At 56.5% G+C, this 25206-nt stretch overlaps 1 protein-coding gene across 1 annotated transcript; it reads left to right on the top strand.

Annotated features, from left to right (window-relative positions):
- Window positions 1-14375: 14375 nt before the first annotated feature.
- On the top strand, window positions 14376-24356 carry TLE6 (TLE family member 6, subcortical maternal complex member). Its single transcript, XM_053220144.1, has 17 exons — window positions 14376-14433; window positions 15026-15132; window positions 15671-15729; window positions 16085-16130; window positions 17131-17172; window positions 20140-20268; window positions 20356-20674; window positions 20787-20809; window positions 21089-21149; window positions 21229-21332; window positions 21403-21440; window positions 22008-22260; window positions 22354-22604; window positions 22892-23033; window positions 23455-23605; window positions 23845-23921; window positions 24077-24356. The coding sequence occupies exons 2-17, from the start codon at window positions 15064-15066 to the stop codon at window positions 24179-24181; spliced, it is 1869 nt and encodes a 622-aa protein (XP_053076119.1). The 5' UTR covers window positions 14376-14433; window positions 15026-15063; the 3' UTR covers window positions 24182-24356.
- Window positions 24357-25206: the final 850 nt, after the last annotated feature.

Genomic DNA, 25206 nt, shown 5'->3' with positions numbered 1-25206 from the left:
TCTCACAGTTCGTGGGTTCAAGCCCCGCGTCGGGCTCTGTGCTGACAGCCTGGAGTTTGCTGCCGATTCTGTGTCTCCCTGTCTCTCTGCTCCCCTGTTCATGCTCTCTCTCTCTCGAAAATAAACATAAAAAAAAAAAACTTTTTAAAATAAATAAACATTAAAAAAAAAAAAAAAGACAGAAGCCTGGTGAATAATTTGAACAGCCATACAGGTGATGGCTGACTCAACCCTTCCAGGTGACCATGAACTTGAGAGTGATGGTGCTTTCAAGTATTGGCCAAACTGGGTAAAAACGGCTCTTCTCAGGCCCTGCAGGCCGCTCCAAGGACAATCGGGCAGTTTTTATCACAATTTAAAAGGTACACACTAATTGTCTCCTGGGGCTTAAGGAACACACATTTGTACGGGCAGAGACGGGACGATCCATACAAGCGATTGGAGGTTTCGGGGGCTTTCAAGGGGCTCAACCAAGTGGTTAGGGGATTGGTGTGGAAGGAGACCCACTTTTCAGCGTATAATTTTGGGGGGCCATACTTTGCCCCATTTTCTCAAGGAGAATACGCTCACACAGCTGCACAAGTCATGGAGGTGTCCCACAGGAACTGAAGTTTGCAAACACGGAGCTCCCCGAAAGTGGAGTCGCCACACTGGGCAGTCCTTCTGGACGGCTCCCACAGCTGCCCGCAGGATTCAGGAGCAAGGAAGGGCGGTGTGTATAAAAGTAAAACAAAAAAAAACAAAAACAAAAAAAAAAACAGACTAAAACGCCACCAACAAAACAGTTCAATAAGTCCTGTATACACCAGGCAGGTCTAAGGAACTAATTTCAGCTTCGCATACAGCTGGTGCTCGACCGAGTGCGATTTTTGCCCTCCAGGGCGACACTGGCGATGCCTGGAGGCAACGTGGGTGTCAAAAGCAGGTCTATTACTGGCATCTGGTGGGTGGGGGCCAGGGAGGTCCTGAGTTTGAGAAACCGTGATGTATAATCCACACTACATCTGAAAACTCGCGTTGAAGTTCTAGACGCAAGGCTGACAATGAATGTGCGCAGGATTCCATTATGGCAGCTTTTAAAATCACACACAAAATATTTCCGTGTATTGTCTAAGGGCACAGACACACACGTTGAAAAACAAAACAAAACCCCATATAAACATGGACGACAAGGTTACATGTCAAATTAGAAACAGCTCCCTCTGGGGAGAGAGGATAGCTGTACTGTTTTTATTTTTTGTGTACTGTTTTTCTGTACAAATATTTGCAGCAAATACGGGTACCTGTTAAAATTGCATATTACTTTTGTGCTTTTGTTTAAATTATTTCGTGAAAAGGCAAACATACAAATGGTCTAACTGCTTCGTTGAGATTAAGGGAATAACCTGGATCTGGATAAACCATCTCTCCATGAAAATTCATCAGTCACAAAATAACGTTAACGTTAATAACGATACATGCCTGGTAAATGTCTACTCTATGACAGGCACTCTTCTCCCATAAGCAGAGCATTATGGGCGGCACTATTAAACATGTGGGGCGAGGAGCATCACCGGCCTCCACCCACCCAATGCCATTAACAACCCCCTGTAACCCAGTTGTGACGACCACATTGTCAAGTGTCTCCTGGGGATAAACTAGTTCTTAAGGGTGGAAATCACTAGTCTCATTTGACCCTTTATTCGATCCTGGAGTGTTTTTGCCAAAGTGCACGGTCGTAACCACTTGTCATTCTGCTACCTGCACGTCAGTGGTCTAAGCCTTTAATACTGAGAATGAGGACCAAGACGATGAGCGCACGTTAACAATCCACACTTTACATAGCAGTCATTACTTCCCCCAAATGCAGGTCCGGTTATGTACTCTCATTTTACAGATATGGAAACTGAGGCTCTGAAAGGCTCCGCCAATTGTGTAATATCCCCAGAGAATTGATTAAGGCTATGGGGCCAGGATTGCAGCCCAAGGCCGGCGCCCTGCTGGGCAGAAAGTCTCGGTGCACTGGACGTGAGAGATACTAAAAATCAGCTGAGGAAGTAAGTACTTGCCCTGACATTCATCAGGCCGGGAGGACAGGGGCAGTAAAGCCAGCAGCAAAACTAACAGGAAGCATTTCCTCCCTGCAGCGTCAAGTGTCAAAACAAACCCCTTTTGAGCCATTCCCATTTTCTAACTCGCTGCAAGCTCTGTCCATTCGGTGAAGAAGAAAACATTCCTGTCTTGCCTGGAACATCTGACACTCGAGAATCAGGCTCCATTTCCAGCACCGGCGCGGAGGCTCGGATAAGGGGCTTCCGGACACAACCACCTCCCGCTTCTCCCATCTTTGCGGTTCCCAAGGAAACAGGACCGGGGTCCACCTCGCGTTCCAGACGCGGCGCTGACACCTTGCACGCGGCCCTGCTTTGTTCTGACCCCGTGGGAACCAGGCTGCATTTATGTTGCAACCACTCCCACCCACCTTGCGTGGGTTCGGCCCGGACCCCAAGGTCCAAAGGGTCGGAAGACCCCCCAGTCCAGACCTCGGAAGCCCGGCCCCGCCCCCTGCCCCAGCCCCGGCCCCGCCCCCCGCCTCTGCCCCGTCCGGGAGCACACGCAGTGTCCGGCAGTGGACACACAAAAAACCACGCCCAGAAAAGACTAGCATCCTGGGACAGGTACCGCCGCCACCGCCCACGGCCGAATCATCGCTTCCGCTTCCGGGGCTGCCTGGAGCGGAAAAGGAGGCAAGCCTGGGGCTCGGGATTGGTGGAGTCTCGACAGCGGGAGGGGCTAGCCGCGTCCTCCAATCGGTGAGCAGAGAGGCACTAGTCTCCCCGCCCTTTGGAACGCGATTGGGCCCAGTCTCCGGATCCGCCCTGGGGCGTGGCTAGGGGCAGGAAGAGGCCCGGGGTGCGGCTGGGGGCGTGGCTGCCGAGCTCTCTCCCTGCGCCCCGTTACGTTAGCAACAAATGCTTATTTCCACAACACTTTCCACCTGCCAAACACTCCTGTGAAAAGATAGTCCCATATTGGAATGATTCTCCCTGGAATGTCTCTTATTTCTTCCAGAAATAGGGTCCTATTTTGGGCATTTCTCCACATGTGTTTTTTTTTTTTTTTCCTTCCTGATGGGTGTAGTATCCTGTCTTGGCCACTCGATGGCGACCTAGTTCACATTTTCACGTTTGTGACTCTTCTGTTGCACTGGGTGGGCTCAGGAACAGTGCGTGTGGATTCCTTCCGTACATACTCACTGGGCAACTTTTATATCCCGGACTCTGTTCTCTGCACTGGGGTATACGGCAGTAAATGGACACAAAAATTCTTGCCCTCATCCTTCTTAGATTGCAGCTGGGAGGGGCAAAAAAATTAACCATGTTAATAAATGATATATATATAATAAATATAATATAGCCCAGTGTAGATGGGGAGTGATGGCGAGCACCCGTCCTTTCTGCTGCGTCCTCCAGGCCCTGCACAGCTGTTTGAGACCCATCACTCTCAGGGAAGCCCCTACCCTGCCCCCCAGGCTCCCCAAATTCCCCACTCCCCCTTCTGGAAACCAGCCCCAGACTTTCCACGTTCTAGGCAGGGCGCTTCTGGGGGGTGGGGAGCTGGCCCAGGGTGCCTGAGAAAGGGCTGGGGCAGGCCTGGGGACTCTGTGAGCAGCTGCTGGCTGTGAGCTGCTATCTCAGGGACCCAGAGAAGCCCAGATGTGCTGGGACAGCTGGCTACAATTTTGTGAAATGAACAGGCTCAATTTAAGGCAAACTGAAAATTCTTACAGGTTTTCCTTTTCTTTTTTAATGTTTTCTTTATTTTTGAACGAGCACAAGCGGGGGAGAGGCAGAGAGAGGGGAGACAGGGGATCTAAATTAGGCTCTGTGCTGACAGTAGTGAGCCTGATGTGGAGCTGGAACTCATCAACTGCGAGATCATGACTTGAGCCCAAGTCGGCTGCTCAACCCATTGAGCCACCCAGGCGCCCCTCAGGCATTCCTTTTAAGGACATGCCTGTCTATTCAGAATCAATAAGTTCATCATAACATCGTGTGCACAAATCAGTTGTGAGTCAGTGGTGGACCCGAGTGCAGGAGCTGCAACTCTCAACATCTGGAAGAACACAGGAGAACAATCTTCATGACCTTGGGTCAGGCAAAGATTTCTTAGGATGCAAAATGTGAGAAACACAAAGAAAAGCTTAAGTGAGTTGTGAAAAGTTTAAATACTTGCTCTTTGAGAGACTTTTTAAAAATTTTTAACGTTTATTCATTTTTGAGAGAGAGAGAGAGAGAGAGAGAGAGAGAGAGAGAGAGACAGCATGAGCGGGGCAGGGGCAGCGAGAGAGGGAGACACAGAATCCGAAGCAGGCTCCAGGCTCTGAGCTGTTAGCACAGAGCCAGATGCGGGGCTTGACCTTCTGGACCACGAGATCATGACCTGAGCTGAAGTCAGGTGCTTAACTGACTAAGCCACCCAGGCGCCCCTGAAAGCCACTTTAAAGCAAACCAGGAGGCAAGTGACAAGAGAAAATATTTGCAAAGCATACTGACAAAGTGGTTATTTCTAGAATATATATGGAATTCTTCCAGTGGAGTGGAGTGTGACCACAAGAGTGCCTCTTTCACCCTCAAAACCTCCTCATTCACTGAAGTATTTTGGGAGCAAAGGGGCACAGACCGCAATTCACTCTCAGAGTTAAGAGGAGAAATATACATAATTTGTATATGTGTATACACACACATACATACATGTACACACACGTACACAATACACACATACATGTGCACACACATGCACACACGTACACACACATATACACGAAATCTTGGTACTATTCTTGCAACTTTTCCGTAAGTTTGAAATGATATCAAAATGGAAATTTACCCAAAAGTAGTTTCCTATTCTGGACTATCCTGTATATAGAAAGCCAGCTAATGATCAGGGAGTAAAGAGTGAGCGATTTTAATTGTTTGCAACCATTTCCTTTCATTCTTTTGCCTACAGCTCTGGTTTCATTGCTGCATTTGCTGAGAATATAACTGGTCTTATTACTCCTTCCAGAATTGTAGAATAGCTTATGTGCAGTTGAAAACAGTGGGTCCTGGGGCGCCTGGGTGGTGCAGTCGGTTAAGCGTCCGACTTCAGCTCAGGTCACGATCTCGCGGTCCGTGAGTTCGAGCCCCGCGTCGGGCTCTGGGCTGATGGCTCAGAGCCTGGAGCCTGTTTCCGATTCTGTGTCTCCCTCTCTCTCTGCCCCTCCCCCGTTCATGCTCTGTCTCTCTCTGTCCCAAAAATAAATAAAAACGTTGAAAAAAAATTAAAAAAAAAAAAAAGAAATATACAGAGAGACCCCAGTTTACATTTCCTTCGCCTTTGTCTAGTGGCAACATTTTGCAAAACTGGAGTTCAATGGATATTGACATTGATACAGTCCGTTCATCTCAGGCAGACATTCCCTTTCACGTGTGTGTGTGCGCGCGCGCGTGTGCACGCGTGTGTGTATCACGTGGGTAGGTTCATGTAGCCACAGCCAAGATACAGAACATTTGTGACAGCACAAGGATTTCCTGTGTCCTTTTTATACTCATACCCACCTCACTCTCAGGCCACCCTATTCCAGCAGGAAGCTTTTTAATTTATTTTTATTTTTTTAATGTTTATTTATTTTTGAGACAGAGAGAGACAGAGCATGAATGGGGGGAGGGGTCAGAGAGAGAGGGAGACACAGAATCTGAAGCAGGCTCCAGGCTCTGAGCTGTCAGCACAGAGCCCGACGCGGGGCTCGAACTCACCGACCGTGAGATCATGACCAGAACCGAAGTCAGATGCTCAACCAACTGAGCCACCCAGGCGCCCCTAGCAGGAAGCTTTTTAAAAAGAGGCTCAGTCTCCTAGGAGCCCCTAATTTCCACTCCCTCTCCTACTGTGCTTGGGCTCAGAAATCTGCATGTTTGCAAGGATGATCTCAAGTGCTGGGGCAGGAGAGGGGCAGGAGCCTGGGCCATCTAGTTATACCTGAAAGCCAGGAGGCACTCAAAACAACGATGGGGCATGTCACCAAAGTACGGAAGCCAGCTTGAAGTCTGGCCAAATCTCAGACCATGGGACCATCGAAATAATTACAGAGAATAATGAATAGATAAGCCATTTTAAAAATGGGGCTCTGAAATAAACAGATTCACAGGGGGAAAGGAAGGCTCTGGCTTATGGTAGAATACTAAGAGCCCACTGGCAAATGCGGGGAGTGCTCGGGGTACAAGGTGATGGATCCTGGCAGAGCCTGCTCCAGGCAAGAAGCACCCATCGTAAGGGCCTCTGGAATGGTTTCCAATGATCCTCGCCTCCTAGTTTCCAAACTAATATACGGCTGTCCAATGGCAAAAAGCGGTGTGAAACAAAAGAAAACACGGTAAAAGGACTGGGAAGCGCCTTGGGCAGAGGTAGGGTGCGGTTTTATGTAGGTGGGGGTCAGGGAAGGCCTCTCCGAAGAGGTGACCTGGAGCTAAGACCCGGAAGTACTAGAGGGAATGAGTCACAACACAGTCACGGAGAAGACTGTTCCAGGTGGGCAGACAGCCTGTGCAAAAGTCCTGTGGTCGTCTGTGAGGAATGGCAGGAAGGTCTGTGGGGCTGAGTAAAGGGACTGTGGTCCGGGATTAATCAGAAGGGATTGTAATCCGGTAAAGGCCCTGCAGCACTTTCGGAAGCCACCTGAAGACTTTGGCATTGCATCGGCGGGGGGGCGGGGGGGGGGGGGGAAGAGTTTGAGCAGGGGAGGGACAGGAGTCCACTCAATGTTTGAACCATTTTCCGGCTGCTGGTTAAGAATATATTGTAAGGGGAGGAAGAACAGGATGAAAAAGGCAACTAAATACTAATGTGAACAACTTAAGTGTACGCGAAATAGCGAACGCGGAAACACAATGCGTCCATCGCGCGCGCGCACACCCACAGACGACCGTGTCCAGCGCGCACGCGCACGCCCCTCGGATGCATCCACCGCGCAGGCGCACTTCCCTAGGCCGGAGCAGGAGCGAGGCACCCACGCCCGCCGCCCCCGCGGACAAACCCCAAACACGCGACGCGCAGGGAGGGAACCAGACGCGAGAGGCCACGCGGGATATGAGGCCACGCGAGTGGAACGTCCACAACAGCCCCATCCACGGACGGGAAGGGGGCTCGTGGGGGCCGGGGGCCGGGGGGGGAGGAGGTGGGGGTGACCGCTGATGGAGACTGGGTTTCTTTTTGGGGTGACAGAATGTTCTACAATTAGTTGTGCTAATGATTGCACAACCCTGTGAACATACGTCAAACGAACACACACGGAATTCTACACTTGAAATAGGTCAGTTGCGTGGCATGGGAATTATAGCTCAAAAAACTCGTTACCAAATAAACGATGAGCCAGAAAACGAAGAAGGAGCAGGTTGATGACAGGGTCATCTAGAGGGCAGTGACGGCCAAGGAAAATCAGGGGTGAGCTGCGTATGCGGTTGAAATTTTTCTAGCCACGTTTTTTAAAAAGGAAGAAAAAAGAAGTAAAATTACCTCTAACAGTATATTTACCCCAATTTGTCTGAAGTCGTATCCTTTCAAATGTAATCGGTATGAAAAACATTCAGGAGCATCCCACCTTTTTTCGGGTACAGACTCTTCAAATTCCCGAGTGCTTGACACCCTCAGTTCGGCCACGTGGTTGGCACTGCAAATCCTTGACCCCCACTGAGATGTCATAAAATTTGCCGTGAGAAAATTAGATTTGCACGCCCAGATCGTCCCCAGTTGTCCCAAACAGAAACACTTTCTCTTATCGTCCTGGTTGGACCAGCACCGTCCACTTTCGGTCCCTTACATCCTGCCAGACACACCGGGAGGCTTAGTCACCCCTCATCAAGCATCGTTTTTAAAATCTAAACTTTAATTAATTTAATTTAAAGAAAATTAGGCATCCATTTCCTCGGTTCCATGAGCACATGTTTCCTTTTTTTTTTTTTTAAACGTTTATGTATTTATTTATTTTGAGAGAGAGAGAGACAGTGAGCAGGGGAGGGGCAGAGACACAGAAGGGAGAGAATCCCAAGCAGGCTCTGAGCTGTCAGCGCAGAGCCCCACGCAGGGCTTGAACTCACGAACCACCGTGAGGTCATGACCTGAACGGAAATCAGTCAGTCGGGTTCCTTCACCGGCTGAACCCCCCTGTTGCCCCCAACCACTAGCCCGTTTCTGTCGCCACGTGTACCAAAGAGGTCAGAAGACAGCAGCACTTACCATCACAGTAACAGCGAGGCCCCTAGTCGATCTCACTGAACTTGACGGTGGGGAAGGGAAGCGGATGGGGAGACAGGGCTGGGTGCGACGGGCTAAGCCCTGCGTCGTCACATGGAGCCACCACGTCCAGCACTGCAAAAGCCATGGAGAGTTTCGGTTCCCAGCAGGGCTCCGCGCCAGCTGTAACGAGGTCCCCTGGGAGCTTACTCAAACTACAGACCCTCGGACCCCCACCCACAGATCTCCTGCATTGGAAACTGAGGCTGGGGTGCAGTGATCTGTGTTTCCACGACCCCTCCCCCGCGGATGCGCGTGCCCAGCAGCTTGAGAACCACCGACTTAAAGATATGTAGGCAAACACCCGAGGAAAAGGGTAAAAGTAACATGTGGCTGATGCCTGGGAATCCCACCGAGGACCCAGCAGGTGATGATAATTCTTCATTTGAAACCTTTGAGGTCTGTTTTGTGTTTAGAAGCAATGCATCAGTGTAGTTCTTTGGTGGGACACTTTTATTTTATTTTACTTTATTTTAGAGGTTATTTTATGTATTTTGAGAGAGAGAGAGAGAGAGAGGGCGCACTCATGGGAGGGGCAGAGAGAGAGGGAGAGAGAGGATCTCAAGCAGGCTCCACGCTGTCAGCGCAGAGCCCGAACCCAAGAACCGTGAGATCATGACCTGAGCCAAAACCAAGAGTCAGACGCTTCAACCAACCGAGCCACTCGGGCGCTCCCAGTGGGACATTTTTTAAAAGCATCCATAGGCAGTAAATAATACAAAGATGGATAAACAGAGACAAACTGAAGGCACAGGTCCTCACCCACAAGGACCCACAGTGCGTGGGCATCCCAGACCCACCTGACTCTGAGTCTGGCGTCCAATCTCAGAGGATGGGGGCAGAAATGGAGCTCACGATCAGGCCCGCAGCCAGATGAGGGCAAGCTGGGCCTGGCCGCCAGGAGACCCTTCTGAGAAGGAAGAAGTCCCTGGTCCGGGAATCCCCTAATTGAAAAGTTTCCCCACTGTGATAATGGGGAGCCTCTGGGGCCTCACACACAGCTGGTGGAAATGCAGAATGGTGCAGCCACTTTGGGAAGAAAGCCTCTGGAAGCTTCCAGAAAAGTTAAAGAGACACGTTATCATATACCTACCGATTCAACTCAGAGGATCCACCCGAGAGAGATGAAATCAAATCCCAACACAGACATACACGGATGTTCGTAGTAGCCGGATTCGTGATCACCCAAACTGGAAACCACCATCAAGGGCGCGTGGGTAAACACAATGGGGTCCGTCCACGCAGCGGAATGCTCGTGGGCAACGACAAGGCACACGACGTGCTGATCCACGCAGAAACGTAGATGAACCTCAAAAAACTTACCTCCAGTGAAGGGAGCCAGATACAAAAGACACACGTTTATAAGCCCATTTATATGACATTTCTAGGAAAGGAGATACCCCTGGAGGACAGAAAGCTAGGGAATGGGGGGGGGGGGGGGGGTCAAAATGGACCAGAGGGACCCTTCTGAGGTGACGGAAACGTGCTAAGGTTCGGTTGTGGTGATGGTTGTGCGCCGGGACAAATTTACTAAATTTACGTGCGCGGCTGCAAGCTGGCGGCCTCACCGGTGCAGAAACGCTGCGGCAACAGCGCTGTAATAAAATATCTCGCCAGCAGAGGGAGCCAGAGACCACAAGTTCAACTATGAATGAACTTATAGGGCCTAGTAGGATCCACCTTCCCCTGTTCCCACCTCCTAAAGGCAAGGAACTGGCCCCTCCGGAAGGCGAATGCAGCCTCTCCCTGCCTTGGGGGGGTCTCTCCGGGACAAGGCTGCTGCCTTCACTGGGAGGACGTCACTGGTATTCACAACTGGCCACGTGCAGATCTGCTGGGAAGCCCTCAGCAGCCCAGCGCTCAATTAACCAGCCTGGGTTACACTTCGTCTTAAATCTCCCAAGAGCTGGCTGCATGCGCGAGTCTCTGCACTATGTCACAGGAAGCGGTGATAGGGGGGCCTCATTCGGGTCACATCTCCTCCCCAAGTCCTCTGACAGCCTCAGCACGAGCCCCAATGGGGGAGCGTGTCCAGGGCGGGGGAGGTGAAGTCACCTTGGACCCCACAACTGAGACACCGACATCCGAGGGAGAAGAACACGAAAAAGGCATGTGGACGGATGCAGGTGTTATCCACTTAGTCACCCTTAGGGCCGCCCATGAACAGGACAAAGAAGAATGAACTTAACAACAAAGCACTGGGTTGGGAGTAGGATTAGGGACGCAGGAAAGTGATGGGGCCTCACTGAGATTTTCAAATGACTTCTGGATGGCAGACCATGTTCACTGGGGAGGGGGGCAGGGAAGCTGGAACAGCTATTTTTTTTTTTTAATGTTTTTTTTTTTATTTTTGAGACAGAGACAGAGCGTGAGCAGGGGAGGGGCAGAGAGAGAGGGAGACACAGAATCCAAAGCAGGCTCCAGGCTCCGAGCCGTCAGCACAGAGCCCGACGCGGGGCTCGAACTCACAGACTGCGAGACCGTGACCTGAGCTGAAGTTGGACGCCTAACCGACTGCGCCACCCAGGCGCCCTGGAACAGCTATGTATCAGCCACCCAACGATGACCCAGCAAAGCCACCTCCAGATTCCTGACTACCGGAGCCTGTGTGAGACGATACATGTTTATTGTTTAAGCCACTAACTTTGGGGACAGTTTGTTATGCAGCAGTAGCTAACACATCTGGATTTCATCGGAAGCGAGAGCCAGGTCCAGGTGATCCCAAATCCACTCCTAGAACGGACACACCTCCCTCCATGTCCGGGTCCAGTTCAATGACAGGAACCTACTTTAGACCTGAGCATAATGGTGTCAGGGTTACAAGGATACTTCTCACAGCAAGGTGACCCGGGTTCAAATCCTGGATTAGCCATTTAATAACTGTGTGACCCTGGGGAGGTCAGTTAACCTCTCTGGATTCACGGAGGATTGAATGGGTTGATTTATCCACTTAATTTCTCTTTGAGCTCAGAGAGAATATAACTGTGCCCTTCAAACAGTTGCTTTCACACCCTCATCTCTCGTCTCTGGGAATGTGACCTTGTCTGGAAACAGAAGGACTTCGGGTGTAACTATTTAAGATGAGGTCCTACTGGAGCAGAGTGGCCCTAAATCCAATGACCGGTGTCCTTATAAGAGGGGGATCTGGACACAGACACACACAGGGAGGACATGTGGAACGGGAGGCCGGACAAGTGAGGACAGACACAAAGATTGGAGAGATGTGTCTACACGCCAAGGGACACCAAGGCACAGTGGCCACGCTAGAAACAGGAAGGGCAGGAAGCATCAGCACTGCTGACACGTTGGTTTTGGACTTCTGGCCTCCAGAACGTGATAGAGTAGATTTCTGTTGTGTCAGGCCCCTGGGCATGTGGGGACTGTTAGAGCAGCCCCGGAAACGAATATCAGGCTCTCTCCACCGGATGGCAGAAGGCAAACTTCAATCAATTCTGGGTAATTCAATCAATTCGCTTTTCCTGGGGCCAGGTCTAAGTTCAAGGGTGTTCCTTGTGGCCTTGGAGAGGGGCAGCTGAGGGGCCTCCTACCCTCGAGTGTCACTGGGCCCCGCCACTGTCTTGGGAGGGTCCCTGTCCTTCTGCCTGTCAGTCATTCATCTGCTGGCCGGACACCGAGGTCCTTCTACCCGCTGGCTTTCTACACCTGCTCCTTCACCTGTGTCACTTGCCTTTTGTCTCTTGCCCACGAAGGCCATTGAGATGTCCTGGGGATGGGGGAGAAAATGGAGGCCCAAGGCTGAAACCTGTCACCACCTCCCTGCTGTCACCTCCCCGTAGTCCCTTCACAGCCCCCTCTGCACCCCGGGCTTTCTCTTGAGCCTCCTGCCTGGCCTGTCCCCAACGCAAGTAACCCTGGGCCTCGGGGGGCTTGAGGCCATCTCCAAAGCTTTGGAAATGGAAACCCCTTTTCTGTCAAACTTTCATCCAGACCCTGGGGCTTCCCGGGCGACCGCGACTCAAAAGCCAAGAAGGAAGTCTTTGCTTCCTCCCTGCCCCCGCCTCCTCTGTGCCCTGAGCCCTTCCAAAGGGCTCAAGGAAGCCTGCGTCCCTGCTAGCCAGACCAGGGCAAGCAGGGGACAGCGAAAGGAAGGACAGGGTGAGCACAGGCCAGCCCAAGTCCCAGCCATCAGCCCACCGGCATGCGGGGCGTCCACGGGCAACAGGAGAATGGATCCCGTGGACGGCTCCTGACCTCTGTGCGGACCTAGGGATTTTTCTTTTTTAAGGACCTCAGATCTGCACTGTCCAGTGTGGACGGTCGTCCCCAGCCGCGGGTGACTGTGCAGAAATTGACACGCGGACAGTGAGCCTGAGGCACGGAGTTTTAAATTCTGTTTAATTTTAATGTGTTTGAATTTAAATAGCCACAGGTGCCCAGCGGATACCGTATGAGACCGACTGCCTTGGATAAACTGGTGTGCCCAGCAACCACGGAGAGGAGAGCCAAGCGCACAGGGGGAGGCAATCGGCAGACTGGCCCATAAATAAAATACGCTTCAATTAAGGGCCAGTTGAGGGATCGTGGGTGAAAACCTTTTCTGCGGCTTCTACGCGGCAGCCCTCGCTTTCTCCTCCATAGACCAGCCACAAAAGCCAAGTTGTGTGTTTACATTAGGACCTCTGGGGATGGCGCATCCCAGGATCTGAACTCCCAGGGTGCCCACCTCCCCCAGCCCCAGACAAAGCGCAGATGATGGGCAAGCGGACTGTTCACTCACTCACTCACTCACTCATTCCTTTGGATCCCAAGCCGGCACACCTACCCAGGTGCCCTGGGGCCTGTGCAAGGATGTCTGAGAATCCTATCAGCGTTGCGTGTTATGTGAATTTTGAACACAGCAGGACCTATAGCCACTGAGATTGCAAGATTAGTGCCAATTCAAGCCGCATTTGGAGAAAAATTAAATAAGAAAGGGAGAATGGGGGTGGTGGGGGTGTTGGAAGTTCATTTTTTAAAGGGAATGTGAGGGGAGGCCTCCCGGAGGTCTGGTGACCTCTGAGTGGCTGTCAGGGGGAGACTATTCCTGGCAGAGGAGAGAATGGTTAGTGCAAAGGTCCTGGGGTAGGCAAGACCACGGCACACCTCCAGTAGGCATTTGCAAACCAGGCCAAAACAGAAATCGAGAATCCCTGGCCTCCTACAACCCAAACTCCTGAATTTTCCCAACTCCCCCCCCCCCCCCCCCGGCTTATCTTTTTACCATCCCAAGCCTGGAATACCCACGACCCATTCCTACCCTGGCCTTGAAAAATGGTGCCAGAGTCAAGGCCTCTGCAGTTCCCGCTTTTGGTGCCCAGACGCCGGGCTGGCGGGGGGGCGGGGCGCGGGGGAGGGCAGTTGGGAAAATTCACTGACAAAAATACAGAGCCCAGGGCTTGGTGCTGGGTGAAAGAGACCTGTTATGTTTTCCCCATTAAGGGGGCTTGTAGCGTCCTTCGTCTGCACTGCACGTTATTAATATTGAGGGAAAAACGTTATCAGCCCCCGTGTGAGGACTGGAATGAGTGCGAAAGATCCGGCCCCCAGCCCCAGCCCCACCCCTAGCCACAAGCCAGTCCCGGGCAAGGCTAAAGACGATCCTCTCTAAACAATGCAACTACACGCCGCCCAGCTCCTTCCCAGGTTGCACCCTCTGACCCCAAGCCCCAGACCCTTCTAAACATCCTCGCCCCTGTCTGGACCCCAAACTGCCCGCGGCTCTGCCCGCTGCCCCCCCCCCACAGCGGTACCGCGAGGGTTAAGCGACGGCGCCGGGCGCGCTGATTGACAGCCCGGCCGGCGGCTGCGGCGAGCCGGCCAATCAGCGATAGCGGCCGTGGGCCACGTGGGCAAGCGGCCTCGCGATTGGCCAGAGCCTGCAGCGGCCGCCCGCGGAGTCCGAGCCCACGTGCAGCTGCTGCGCGTTCATTGATCGTCCTCGTGGTGCAGGTGGCGCCCGGCGGGGCGGGGCCGGGGCGGGCCGGGGCGGGGCCCGAGGGGTCAAAGGGCTCTGGGATGAGGGGAGAACTGGAGGGGCGCTCATTCTCAGCCTGAACTTGGTTGTCCCCCCCCCCCCCCCACGTAGCTTCCTTCTTGCTGTTCTGGGCCTCCGTCCTAAGGGAGGTGAGTGGGCAGGCGAGTCTCCTGGGGGACCCCAGAGTCCGCGGGTTTGGGGAGGAGGCTGGAAGGCTGGTGAGGGGCAGAAGCCAAGTAAAAAAGGGGGCTTGGTGCCACAGGAGCGACTGGGGTGGAGAGCGGTCCCTTTCCTCGCGTCTGAGACGTCCTAATTCCCCTGGCCAACTCTTACTCATCCTTCAAAACCCCTTCCCAGTGACGTTCACCCGCACTCAAATTTGTCTCACACTGTCTCAAAACTGAGGTTGAAGTTTAGCGTCCTTCTTGGGGGGGGGAGGGGGGGTCCCCCAGCCCTGGCAGCAGCTGGTAGGGGGGTGTAAGTGTTTGACACCATCTCCCTCCCAGCCCATGGGATGAGGCCCCTGGATGCGGCCCAGCATCCGTTGGGGCAGCTGGAGGCCCCGGCGTTTGGTAACTGAACACAGGATATAGGTCATGCAGTGCTCAGGTCAGGGAGGTGATGGGGATCCAGGCCTGGGTCCTGGAGGGGAGACTGGGTGGGGGGTGGGTGGGTGCTGGTTCTGTCCCTGGCTGCTTGGCCTTCTGCCCTCAGGACCTGCCATCACTTTGTCGCTTTTAGAGTCTCCTGGCTAAAGTCCTTGTGGCTACTGCCTGAAGATGACCTCTTGGGACCATCTCCGCCCCCAGGAGCACCCTCAAGGCATGAGGAGGCCCCCAGGAACTTTGGTGAGGAGGGCCTGGTGAGGCATTTACCCCTGTGGGTGCTTATTCCTGGAAGCTGGGCTCAAACCTGGCTGTCCTGCTCCTGCTGGAGGGTCACGGGCAAGTGGCCAGGCCTTCAGGCCGGGGGGGGGCGCTAACCGGTCACACCTCCCGACAGATGCCAAGGCCCTTTGTAAATTACACTTGCTTCTTATCCCCCAGGTGACGAGCACATGACTGCAGCATCTCTGGTTAATATTTTACAAGTAGAAGCCCCTTGCTCCAGAAACGACCCCTTTCCAACAGTGTGGGCAAACTTTCTCGCGAGGACTTTGCAGAGAGTCCGTGTTTGAGACTTTAGGCCAAGCTGCAAAATGGGAGATACTCCCGGGGTGAGGGGGGCTGGGTGGGGACTCACGTGACCGGAGAAAGCGAGGTCCCCCGGAGGTTTCAGGAGGCCCCAGCCCACCCCCTGGGGGGCGGGGAGGGAGGCGCGGATGGGAGCTGTGGCCTGAGGGCGGCGGGAGGCCGCGGTTCATCTACCTCCTCTGCCCTTCCCCAGGCTTCTCCAGAACTGAACTCCCCGGACGTCCTGGATCAGCTCCGGCGGCAGTTTCCCAGGTGACGGCCGCGCTCAGGGGCTGGAGGTCCCGCTGTGGCCCCCGGAGGGAGAGAGCGTCCCGTCCGCGCTCTCGGTGGCCCCGGAGCCCCTCGCCCCAAAGACAGAACGAGTAATGGCAGGCGGGGAGCCGCCTTGGAGCCCGAAGCAAACGGAAAACCGGCAACACCAATCCGGGCCCCCGCGTACATTTTCGAGTTGTGTTGTTTAGCGCGAATGTACTTGCCCCGATTGTCTGTTTCAAGACCTATAATCGCGTCTCCTGACGCCGCCTCCAGGGCCTCCCCGGGCGGGGGCGGGGCTGGCTGGGGGGCGGGGCTTGAAGGCTCGTCTCACCGGAGGTTTTCTTCCGCTCAGGCTCCCCCCTCACCTGACGGCGCAGGTGGAGAGCACGTACCACGCGGTGAGCCCCAGCGGGCGGCCCCCGGGCGGCCTGGCGAGCCGGGTTTGGGGACCCCCTCTCCTGGGCCTATTCCTGCTTCCTTTGGGCCAGTTTCTTCAAGGGGGTTCTTCGTGAATACTGGCCTCGCTGCAAAAGTTAGAAATTCCACGCGTTTCTTTGGCTGACAGTTCATCCTTGAAGGATAGGTAACAGGAGCCCCTGCTCCTGGGGAGGGTATGCGCTAGTATGGTGCCGTCTTCTAGAACTTTCTGCAATGAGAATGTTCTATATCAAAGGTGCCCAATATGGCACCCCGCCGGCCACACGCGGCCCATGGAGAACTTGGGAGGAACTGAATCTTTAACTTGACTAAGTGTACACTCTTGACTCGCGGCGAGCTCCTTGGACACAGGGCACCTCTAGGCGGGGGGAGAGAGAGAAGTGAACGGAGAAACCGGATTCATAAGCCGTAACCGCTATAAAGAAGCCGGAAGATGATGGGGGTGGACGGGAGTAAAGATTTTGAGCTGAGATAGTCAGGAAGGGCTTCCTGGAGGAAGTGATGTTCCCTGTGAGGTAGGGAGGATAAGGAGCTTTTCAATCCAGAGAGAGCAGGGAAGGGCATTCCAGGCTGAGGGTGTAGCCTGTGCAAAGGCCCTGGGGCTAGGAATGGGCCTGGAGGAGGAAAAGCCAGGAGGCCCCTGTGGCTGGAGCAGGGAGAGAGGGAGGGAGGCAGGGAGGGGACAGGGACAGGGGCAGGTGCGTAGGGCCTTGTGGTTCTGGGGAGTCTTTGAACTTCACCATAAGAATGAAATCCAAGGGTGTCCCTGATTAGCTCCCACTCTGTGTGGTGGGTGGTGTCCCATTTGATAGGTGTAGTGACCAGAGAGGTAGAGCACCTTATCCAGGATCACGTAGTTGGGGAGAAGCACGCACAGCGTTCGATTCCTACTCTTGTCCGCTTCCATTCGCCACCCCACCCCTCCCCCACCTCGGTGCAATCCCTGCCGTTCCCTTGCAGCTCCAGAAGATCCGGCAGGGTCTCCAGGAACATCACAAGCAGGTGAGTGATTGATGACCAGGAGCCGGGGTGCGGCTGCCCCTCCTTGAAAGACAGCAAAAATGGGGGGAGAGACAGAGGCTATGACAGGGGCAGGTTGTGGGGGCCCTTGTGGGGCCCATGGGGAGGACATGGGCTTTCACCCTGAAGGCGGTGGGAGCCCTGGAGTGCTGTGGGCAGAGGAGGGCAGCCTGACCCGGAGCCCCCACGCACACGCACATCGGAGCCCGTCCCCCATCCTCTTGAGGCTCCTCCCCGGCCTGCTCCCAGGTCCCTGCGTGGCTCAGAGGAGGCCAGGGACCTTTTCAGTCAGCACTCTGCAGGCCTGTCACTTCTGCCCCAAAGGGCCTGTCATGTGCCAGGCACACCCGGATTGTGGCCTTCCGTGCGCCTGAGGGTTCTCAGGGCCTGGATCGCACATGAGCTTGGGGGGGGGGGGGGGGCAGGTCTGCACGGGGGCCCGGGCTCCCAGCACAGGGCTCCGTGCCCGAGCCGAAGCCTGTCTTCCACTCCTGCCTGTCCTTCCGCCACCTGGCCCCTCTCTCCTGGGTGCTGGCAGGACTTGCTGCCTGTGCCAGATGTGACTGGCGGAAGGCCAGGTCCGTGTCTGCAACTTAGCAGGGCCTGGGGTGGGCAGTGCACAGAACAGGGAGAGACTGATGGGGGGGTGGCGGGGGGGGGCGGCAGGGAGCAACCAGAACACGGTTGTTCATTCAACAGCTCCTTATCCATCACCTTCTTGCCCAGTGTGGTTGCAGGCGCCAGGGAAATAGCAGAGAAGGACACAGACGAACCTGTGCCCTTGGGGTGATGAGAGCTTGGTAAACAAGAGTGTCGGATGGTGAAGGCTGGGCAAGGCGCGGGGATGGGACCGAGCCGCCCAGGGGGACATGAGGGCAGGGGTGGGAGTGAGAAGGCCTGCTGGGAAGGTGACCAGAGAGGGAGTGCAGATGTCCAGGATGGGAGGAGCAGAATGGGCAGAGGACACAGCCGGTACAAAGGTCCTGGGGCAAGGCCATGCCCTTGTAAGTGTCTGGAGCCTAGTGATGAAGGGACGAGAGGAAGGGAGGGGAGGTGGTGCAGGGCTGTGGGGGCCTCGGGGAGGACTGGGCTTTTCCCACAGGGTGCTGCAAGCCTTGGAGGGCTGCAGGCAGGGAAGGGCAGACCTGACTTGGGCGCTCATGGGCGCCCTTTGGAGGATGGACTGTGGGGGCAGGGCAGGAGAACGGGACCATCTGGGTGGGGTGGTCACTTAATGCTTTGCTGGTGAGAACTAATCAGACTGTGGATTTGGGGGGATCCCCACAGCACTTGCTGAGTATAAGGATGTAGGGGACAAGGCCCCCCGAGAGTTGCTGTTCAAGCCGGGAGCCCCCCTCACACCCACTCAGGGGAAGATCCCTAGAACCCTTGCTGGCCGCGTAGTCCTGCAGAGACTCCTCTGTCCTCTCCCCTCGGTCTCCCGCTCCCTGTTTTCCCAGCCTCCTTGCTGCACATTTAAAATCCCGAGCAGCAGGCTGGCCCAGCCAGCTCCTCTCCCCAGGGAGGGCCAGCTAGCAGGCAGGAGGGAGCCGCTCTTTCCATGCTGAGTGCACTCAAGTGCCAGTAAATTGCGGATTAACGAGCCAGGGCGAGTTGGGGAAGGCTCCCCTGGGCGCGTGCTGCTGGGAGGCCCAGCTGGGGAACCCATCACCGGCTGCCCCAGGAGGCAGCCCCAGCCCACGGCCACGAGAGGGGGTCCCACTGCCCGCCCCCTCCCTCACCATTCTGCCTGCCTGACCGGGCTCCTGATGGAAGCAGGTAAGCCCCATCCTGACTTTGAGAAGTTGCCTCTGCTTCTCTGGGCCTCTGTTTTCTCATCTGCAAAATGGGAATGCCAGTGGCTCCTGTTAAATGGGACAGACCACGGTTGGCACCCACACCGCACTGCTTTATCGGCTCTCTCTCTTCATGGATCAGAGCGTTTTCCCAGGATTTTGGAGGTTGCCCTGGGCCAGACAACTCTGGGCGGCTTCTCCGTGCCCACCACGGAGGGGTGCGCGTTGACAAGGCAGGGACGCTGCTGGCACAGCCACAGACCCAAGACCAGCTCCACGCCGTCTTCTCCGGGAGGCCACGGTTGCTGGGTTGACATTAAACACGTGGCACCAGCCACATTTCAAGTGCCCGGTAGCCACTCGAAGCTAGCAGCCACTGCATTAGACGGGCAGGTCTGGAACATTTCCGCTGTATTTAGTCTGGCACTGGACTAAATGTAGCTGAACTTTGTTCCCATCGAGGTCCTTATCTCACCACGAGGCGGGGGCTCCCCGTCACGGATTCTTGGGAATAGTGGCCAAGAGGGTTGGTCTGCCCGCAGCCCGGACGCAGGCACGTTCTCGGGACCCCTGCTTCTGGGGTCTGTGCTGTCCTGCTTGGCTGTTGAGCACCTGCCTGAGACTGGAGGAATTGCATTTTTTTTTTTAATTTTTTTTTAACGTTTATTTATTTTTGAGACAGAGAGAGACAGAGCATGAACAGGGGAGGGGCAGAGAGAGAGGGAGACACAGAGTCCAGGCTCGGAGCTGTCAGCACAGAGCCCGACGCGGGGCTCGAACTCATGAACTGTGAGATCGTGACCTGAGCTGAAGTCGGACGCTCAACCGACTGAGCCACCCAGGCGTCCCCCTCGTCGATTTCTTAATACGCTTCCAACACTTAAGCAAACGCACATGTCCCCACGCAGAGGGGCATATGTCCTGGGGTGAGGACCAGATCGGATCCTACCTTCTACCATTTTATGAGAATGACTGGCCTTTAAGGTTAGGCTTTACCACCTGCTGCTGAGTTCTGGGTACAAAGAACTCTCTTCACACTCAGCCCGGTGCCTGCCTGCCTGCCGAGGGCTCTGTGTTACCACCAATCAATCCGCCCAGAACCATTCAAGGCAGGCAGTGTGTCCCCGCCTCGCACACTGAGGGACCCTTGCAGGAGGAGGTCTGCGCCCCGGGGCTGTCCAGCTGCAGAGGCTTAGCTGGGACACGTCTGCCCCTCCAGGCAGAAAACTTCCTGCGGACCATGGAGACCTGGAGTCGACCCCGGGGCTTCCAGCCGGGGGAGGTGGGTGCCCGGCCCTCGAGGTGGGGAAGGGGACGGGCTCGGGGCCAAGGGCACCCCCTCCCACCCCTCCCAACCGTGTGCTTGTAGGAGCCCTCGAGCCAGGTCTCGGGTGGGCTGGCTGACCGGCACTCCTGGGGGCCCCCCAGCCCCGAGACGTCCCCGCACCCGGCGCTCCCGACCCCGCCGCGCTCCAGTCTCCGGGGGCCGCACTTCGAGGATGTCGTGGCCGTGAGGTCCTCAGACTGGCTCACGCAGCGCTCGGGGGTGGACGACGCCCCAGCCCACCAGCTGGACACGCCGGCGTCCTGGGACTCGGAGCCCCGGCTCTGGCAGGACGTCCTGACAGAGCAGCTCTGGCAGATCTTCGCCGGGACCCACAATAAGGGCGAGCGGCTGCAGCACACACGTGAGCCTCCCGCGGGCGAGGGGCTGGGGGGTGGGGAGGGAGGGGGCTGTCCAGGGGCAGCACAGTTGAACCTTGTCCTCCTGTTCACTCCCCCCCGCCCCCTTCGTCCTAGTGACAGAGCAGGCGCCAGGCCTGGTGAGTGACTGGTACCTGGAGGGCTGGGCTTCTGGCTGGCGGTGATCTGGACTGGGCCCTCGGGCTGGGTGCTGGGGTCCTGGGATCCGTTGGGTCCTTAGCCGCGCATGCCCTCGGGGGACTCAGGACTGTGTCCCAAGACTGTAGCCCCACCCAGGACGGGACTTGGGGCTGTTGGCGAGTGCTGTCTATACCACCTGGGCCTCCCTGAGGTTTCCAGGGTCTAAGACTGACCCTGGGCTGGTCTTCTGGTCTGATCGCCCCAATTCCCACGGGCAGGAGAGTCAGGACCTGGGACCGCGCTACTCAGGACCGGAACCCCATATGGAAGACACTTTGGGTAATCCCAGTGCGGGGAGGGGGGGCAGCCTGCCCTGAGGACCCACACCCGTCACTCATCTGCTCTTGTCTTTGCCCAGTTCTCAGCCCACCTGTGCCCTCCCTCAGCTCCCCTGAGGGCTCCCACGAAGGGAGCACAGAGCCAGGCACCGAGGCGGACGGGATGCTCTCCCGAGTGGCCCAGGTGAGGCCTCCGTGAAGGCTGGGAGGGCTGGGGCAGAAGTTGCTGAGCGTGACCGTGGTCCCGCCCACAGGAGCCTGCTGGGAGAGCCCGCCCTTTCCTGAAGCCCATGTAAGTATCTGTCACTCTCCTACCTGCACCTCTGTCCCTGGCAGGTAGAGGGGACCAGGGATGTGGGTGTGTCCTCCCCTTCTCCACTGCATTACTGTCCTCAGTAACCAGAGCTGAGGGATCTGGGTGGAAAGGGGCAGCTTGGAGACCGTCAGGCCAGCATCACTGTCCCTCCCCACGTGACTAGCTCTGGCTTTGCAGAAAGGACTCCCATGGAAAGAGGGTGTTAGAGCTGGGTGCAGACAGTCCTGACCTTGTGGTCTGAGGCTGGGGGAGCCCAGCTGGGGACGAGAAGGCTACCTGGAGGGAAGGGGCGTAACGGTTAGGGTCTTGATGGATGAGTAGGAGTTTGCTAGGATGGGGCAAAGCATTCCAGGTGGAAGGGGGTGATGTTTGGTTCTAGGAGAGGGAGAATACTTGAGGGGGCATGGGTAGCACCGTGGGGGAAGTGAGGCCTGAGAACCCCAACGTCTGCAAAAGAATGAAGCTCCTCGGGTTCGAGGGGTGGTCCCCTCCGGGCAGAGAGGCTCACCAGTAGGCTGGTGCCCCGGGGCTTCCCCTCCCAAGATGCTGGGACCCTGAGGACTTTGAGGACACGTGGAAGAGACCGGACGCCTTGCCCTGGCAATCCAAGAAGCGGGCCATCCCGCACAGAATGGAGAAGGTGCGGACGCTGGAACACGGGGAGCCCGTGCTGGCCACGGCTGTCAGCAGCTTCGTGCGACACGCCTTCACCTGTGGCAGGGGTGGTGTCAAAGTGTGGAGCCTGGCCAGCCAGGTGGTGGAGGACAGGTATCCCGAGAGCCACCTGTGTGTACAGGTGAGGGAGGGGCTGGCTCTGGGGGCGGGGCCTGCGGGAGCCAGAAGAGCCGCGGAGGACGAGGACGGTCCCCTGCATCTCTGCCCACCGCAGACCCGCCGGGCCTACCTGCGCACCTGCCTGCTGTCCTCGGACAGCACGACCCTGCTCGCGGGTGGCCACAACCTGGCCGGCGTGGGCGTGTGGGACCTGACCGCACCTTCCCTGTACGTGAGCGGTGAGCTGCCCTGCGCGGGCCTCACCTGCCAGGCCCTGGCCTCCAAGCCTGAGGACAGCCTGGCCTTGGCTGGTTTCACGGAGGGCACAGTCAGGATCTGGGACCTACGGGACCAGAGTGTCATCAGGTGAGGCCTGGGCGGGGGAGGGGCGCGGAGTCATGCTGAAAGCCTGAGTAGGGATCCAGCAGCCCCAAAGCAGAGAAACCCCTGGACCACTTACGTTTGTATCTGAGAGCATTGAAGGCCTGAGTTCAGACTTTGGCTGGGTTTCTTCAAAACCCAGTCCTGGCACTTTTGCCTGCCTCGGTTTCCCCATCTGTCGCCTGGGTGTGGTTCGGTGGGGGAGGGGAATTCCTGGGGCTTAAGGCTCAGAGTCTCAGCCCTGACCCTCTCCCAATACCCCTTCTGGCCAGGGACCTGCCGGGCCACCCGAATGGGGCCAAGAGCATTGCTGTCAAAGACCAGAACGTCTGGACAGGGGGTCTGGACACCTGTCTGCGGTGCTGGGACCTGAGGGCTGCCAGAGAGCCTCAGGAGTACCAGTTTGAGTCTCAGGTGTGCAGGCTGGGAAGGGTCTGGTCGGCCAGGTAGTAGTAGCTGGGTCTCAGAACAGAGAAGGAGGTGGATGGGGGCTGGGGAAGGGGGCTGGATGGGACCCCACATCTCAGTGGTGCTGGCGGGAATAGGGTCGTTAGAGATGTTGTCCCCCCTCCAGCCCCAAGAGCATCAGACACTTTCATATTGTTTCAGGTGCTCCTAGCCCCCTTTAGTCTCCGCAGTCAGCCCTTAAGGTAGAGGGAACCGACCTGCTTTACAGATGAGCAGCCTGAGGCCCACAGTGTGAAGTTGCTCATTAGGCCCTCGAAGCCGGGAGGCTGGCGGGAGGTCAGCCCCCAGGGTGGGTCCCTGTGCCCCTGTCCGCTTCTTGGGCCAGGCTGGGACCTGACTAGCTTCTTCCCTGCCGCCTGCCCCCCAGATAATGAGCCTGTCCCCTAGTCCCCAGGAGGACTGGGTGCTGGTGGGCACAGCCAATGGCCAGCAGTGGCTGCAGCCCACCAGAGGGGGCCAGAAGCACATGGTGGGGTGTAAGGACGGCACCATCCTGGGTCTGAAGTTCTCCCCCCTCGGTGAGTGGCCAGGAAGGGGCAGGCAAGTCCCCTGTGGTCCCCAGACTCCCACAGGATCCTAGCCCGCCTTCCTGACCCCTCCTGACCCCCCAACACCCTTCATCAGCAGGAACCACTCAGTGATGCTTTCCACAGAGGCAAGAGGGAGGTGGGAGGCCACCTCTGCGTCCCAGACCCCAGGGGCCCTGCCCTCAGATGCCGATTTCCCCCACAAACTGGTCCCTTCCGCCTCCTCCCAGGCCAGTGGTGGGTGAGCGTCGGGACGGACGACCTGGTTGGCGTCTATAGCATGCCCGCGGGGGCCGTGGAGCTCCAGGTACCCCGGGGGGGGGGGGGAGCGTTCAGGTCTGGGAGCTGAACGCAGGGGTCCTGATGCAGGGGCCCCCAGAGGGACCAGGCTTGAACTGCCAGCAGAGGTGAGGGGCAGGGTGGGTGAGCCTCCTCAGCTCATGCTGCCTTCTGCCTTCCAAGGTACCCGAGACCTCCTCCATCCTGTGCTGTGATGTGTCCCCCAACAACCGCCTGATTGTCACGGGGTCCAGGGACCACGCCTCTGTGTACCAGGTCACCTACTGAGGGGCTTGGTACCAGCTGTCCTGACTCGGGATCCTTTTTTTCTTTTTTTTGTCCTTTTCCCCCAGCAAGGTGGAGGCATAAAGGTGGAGGGGTGTGGTGGGCGAGCCGGGTCTCTTCCGCATTGCGCAATGGGGCCGGCGATCTGTCACATGTAATAAAGCAATTGGAAATAGCAGAGGGTTCTGTGCGTCCCCCCCCGCCCCCGCCCCCGCCCGTCTTGCAGAGGTTTGGAAGGACCCAGCCTTAAGTCCACGTTCACTGAGAATCTCCTCAAAGCCACTGACCGCCCTGTTGGGAGTGGGGGTGGTCGTGGACCGCTTCTTCCTGTCCCCTCATCTCCCGGGGACGGGTCTCCCAGCCATTTGTGCCATCGAGGGGTGGGGTTCTCCGCCCGTCCCAAGATGCCCTATCGCTTTAGATGGGTGCATCTCGCCTGGGGGTGAACTTCACCCCCGGGGGGGCACATGGCAAATCTGGACATTTCTGGTCGTCGTGACTGGGGGTGGGGGCTATGTCTGGCACCAAGTGGGTGGGGGCCGGGATGCTGCTCAGCCCCACGGTGCCCAGGATGCCCTCCCGAGAGTGATCGGGTCCCTCCCCACCCACCCCCCACCCCTGTGGGGCAGGTGCAGAACACAGTAGTTCACAGCAAAACAGCGATGAGTCTCTGGCAGGCTTGTCCTCCCCCCATGGGGACTCTGACCCCACCTGCTCGCCCTGTCCCCTCCAGCATAAGCACCCCAATCGTGCCAAGAGGTCTGCTTTCCTTAGAGAATTGCCCTCTCCCCCAAAAGGCACCTCCAAAACTCCACCCGGGGACCCTGCCATCTCCCTCCAGAAGGTTCCCAGGGGCGTCTGGGCCTCCCACCCAGCCACCCACTCACCGTCCTGCACAGCAGCCCCTAGGAGCTTCAGGAACCCAGACGTGTCATGTCCCCGTCCCCGCTGGCCCGCATTTCTAGGGGCTCTCTCTGCTTAAGCCTGGGCTGGAGACCCGCTCCCCCTGTAGCCGAGGAGCAGATTTC

Source organism: Acinonyx jubatus, chromosome A2 (genome assembly GCF_027475565.1).
Source record: "Acinonyx jubatus isolate Ajub_Pintada_27869175 chromosome A2, VMU_Ajub_asm_v1.0, whole genome shotgun sequence".
NCBI classification, from domain to species: Eukaryota; Metazoa; Chordata; class Mammalia; order Carnivora; family Felidae; genus Acinonyx; species Acinonyx jubatus.
Note: the sequence above shows the minus strand (reverse complement) of the source record. Positions and strands in the feature narration are given on the sequence as shown.

What these genes read in the sequence shown, in the direction of transcription:
- TLE6 (XM_053220144.1), top strand. Translation starts at nt 15,064, where the DNA reads ATGACCTCTTGGGACCATCTCCGCCCCCAGGAGCACCCTCAAGGCATG. An exon ending in TGGAGAGCACGTACCACGCG is followed by an intron (nt 16,131 to 17,130) that starts GTGAGCCCCAGC and finishes GTTCCCTTGCAG; the next exon opens with CTCCAGAAGATCCGGCAGGG. An exon ending in GGGGCTTCCAGCCGGGGGAG is followed by an intron (nt 20,269 to 20,355) that starts GTGGGTGCCCGG and finishes GTGTGCTTGTAG; the next exon opens with GAGCCCTCGAGCCAGGTCTC.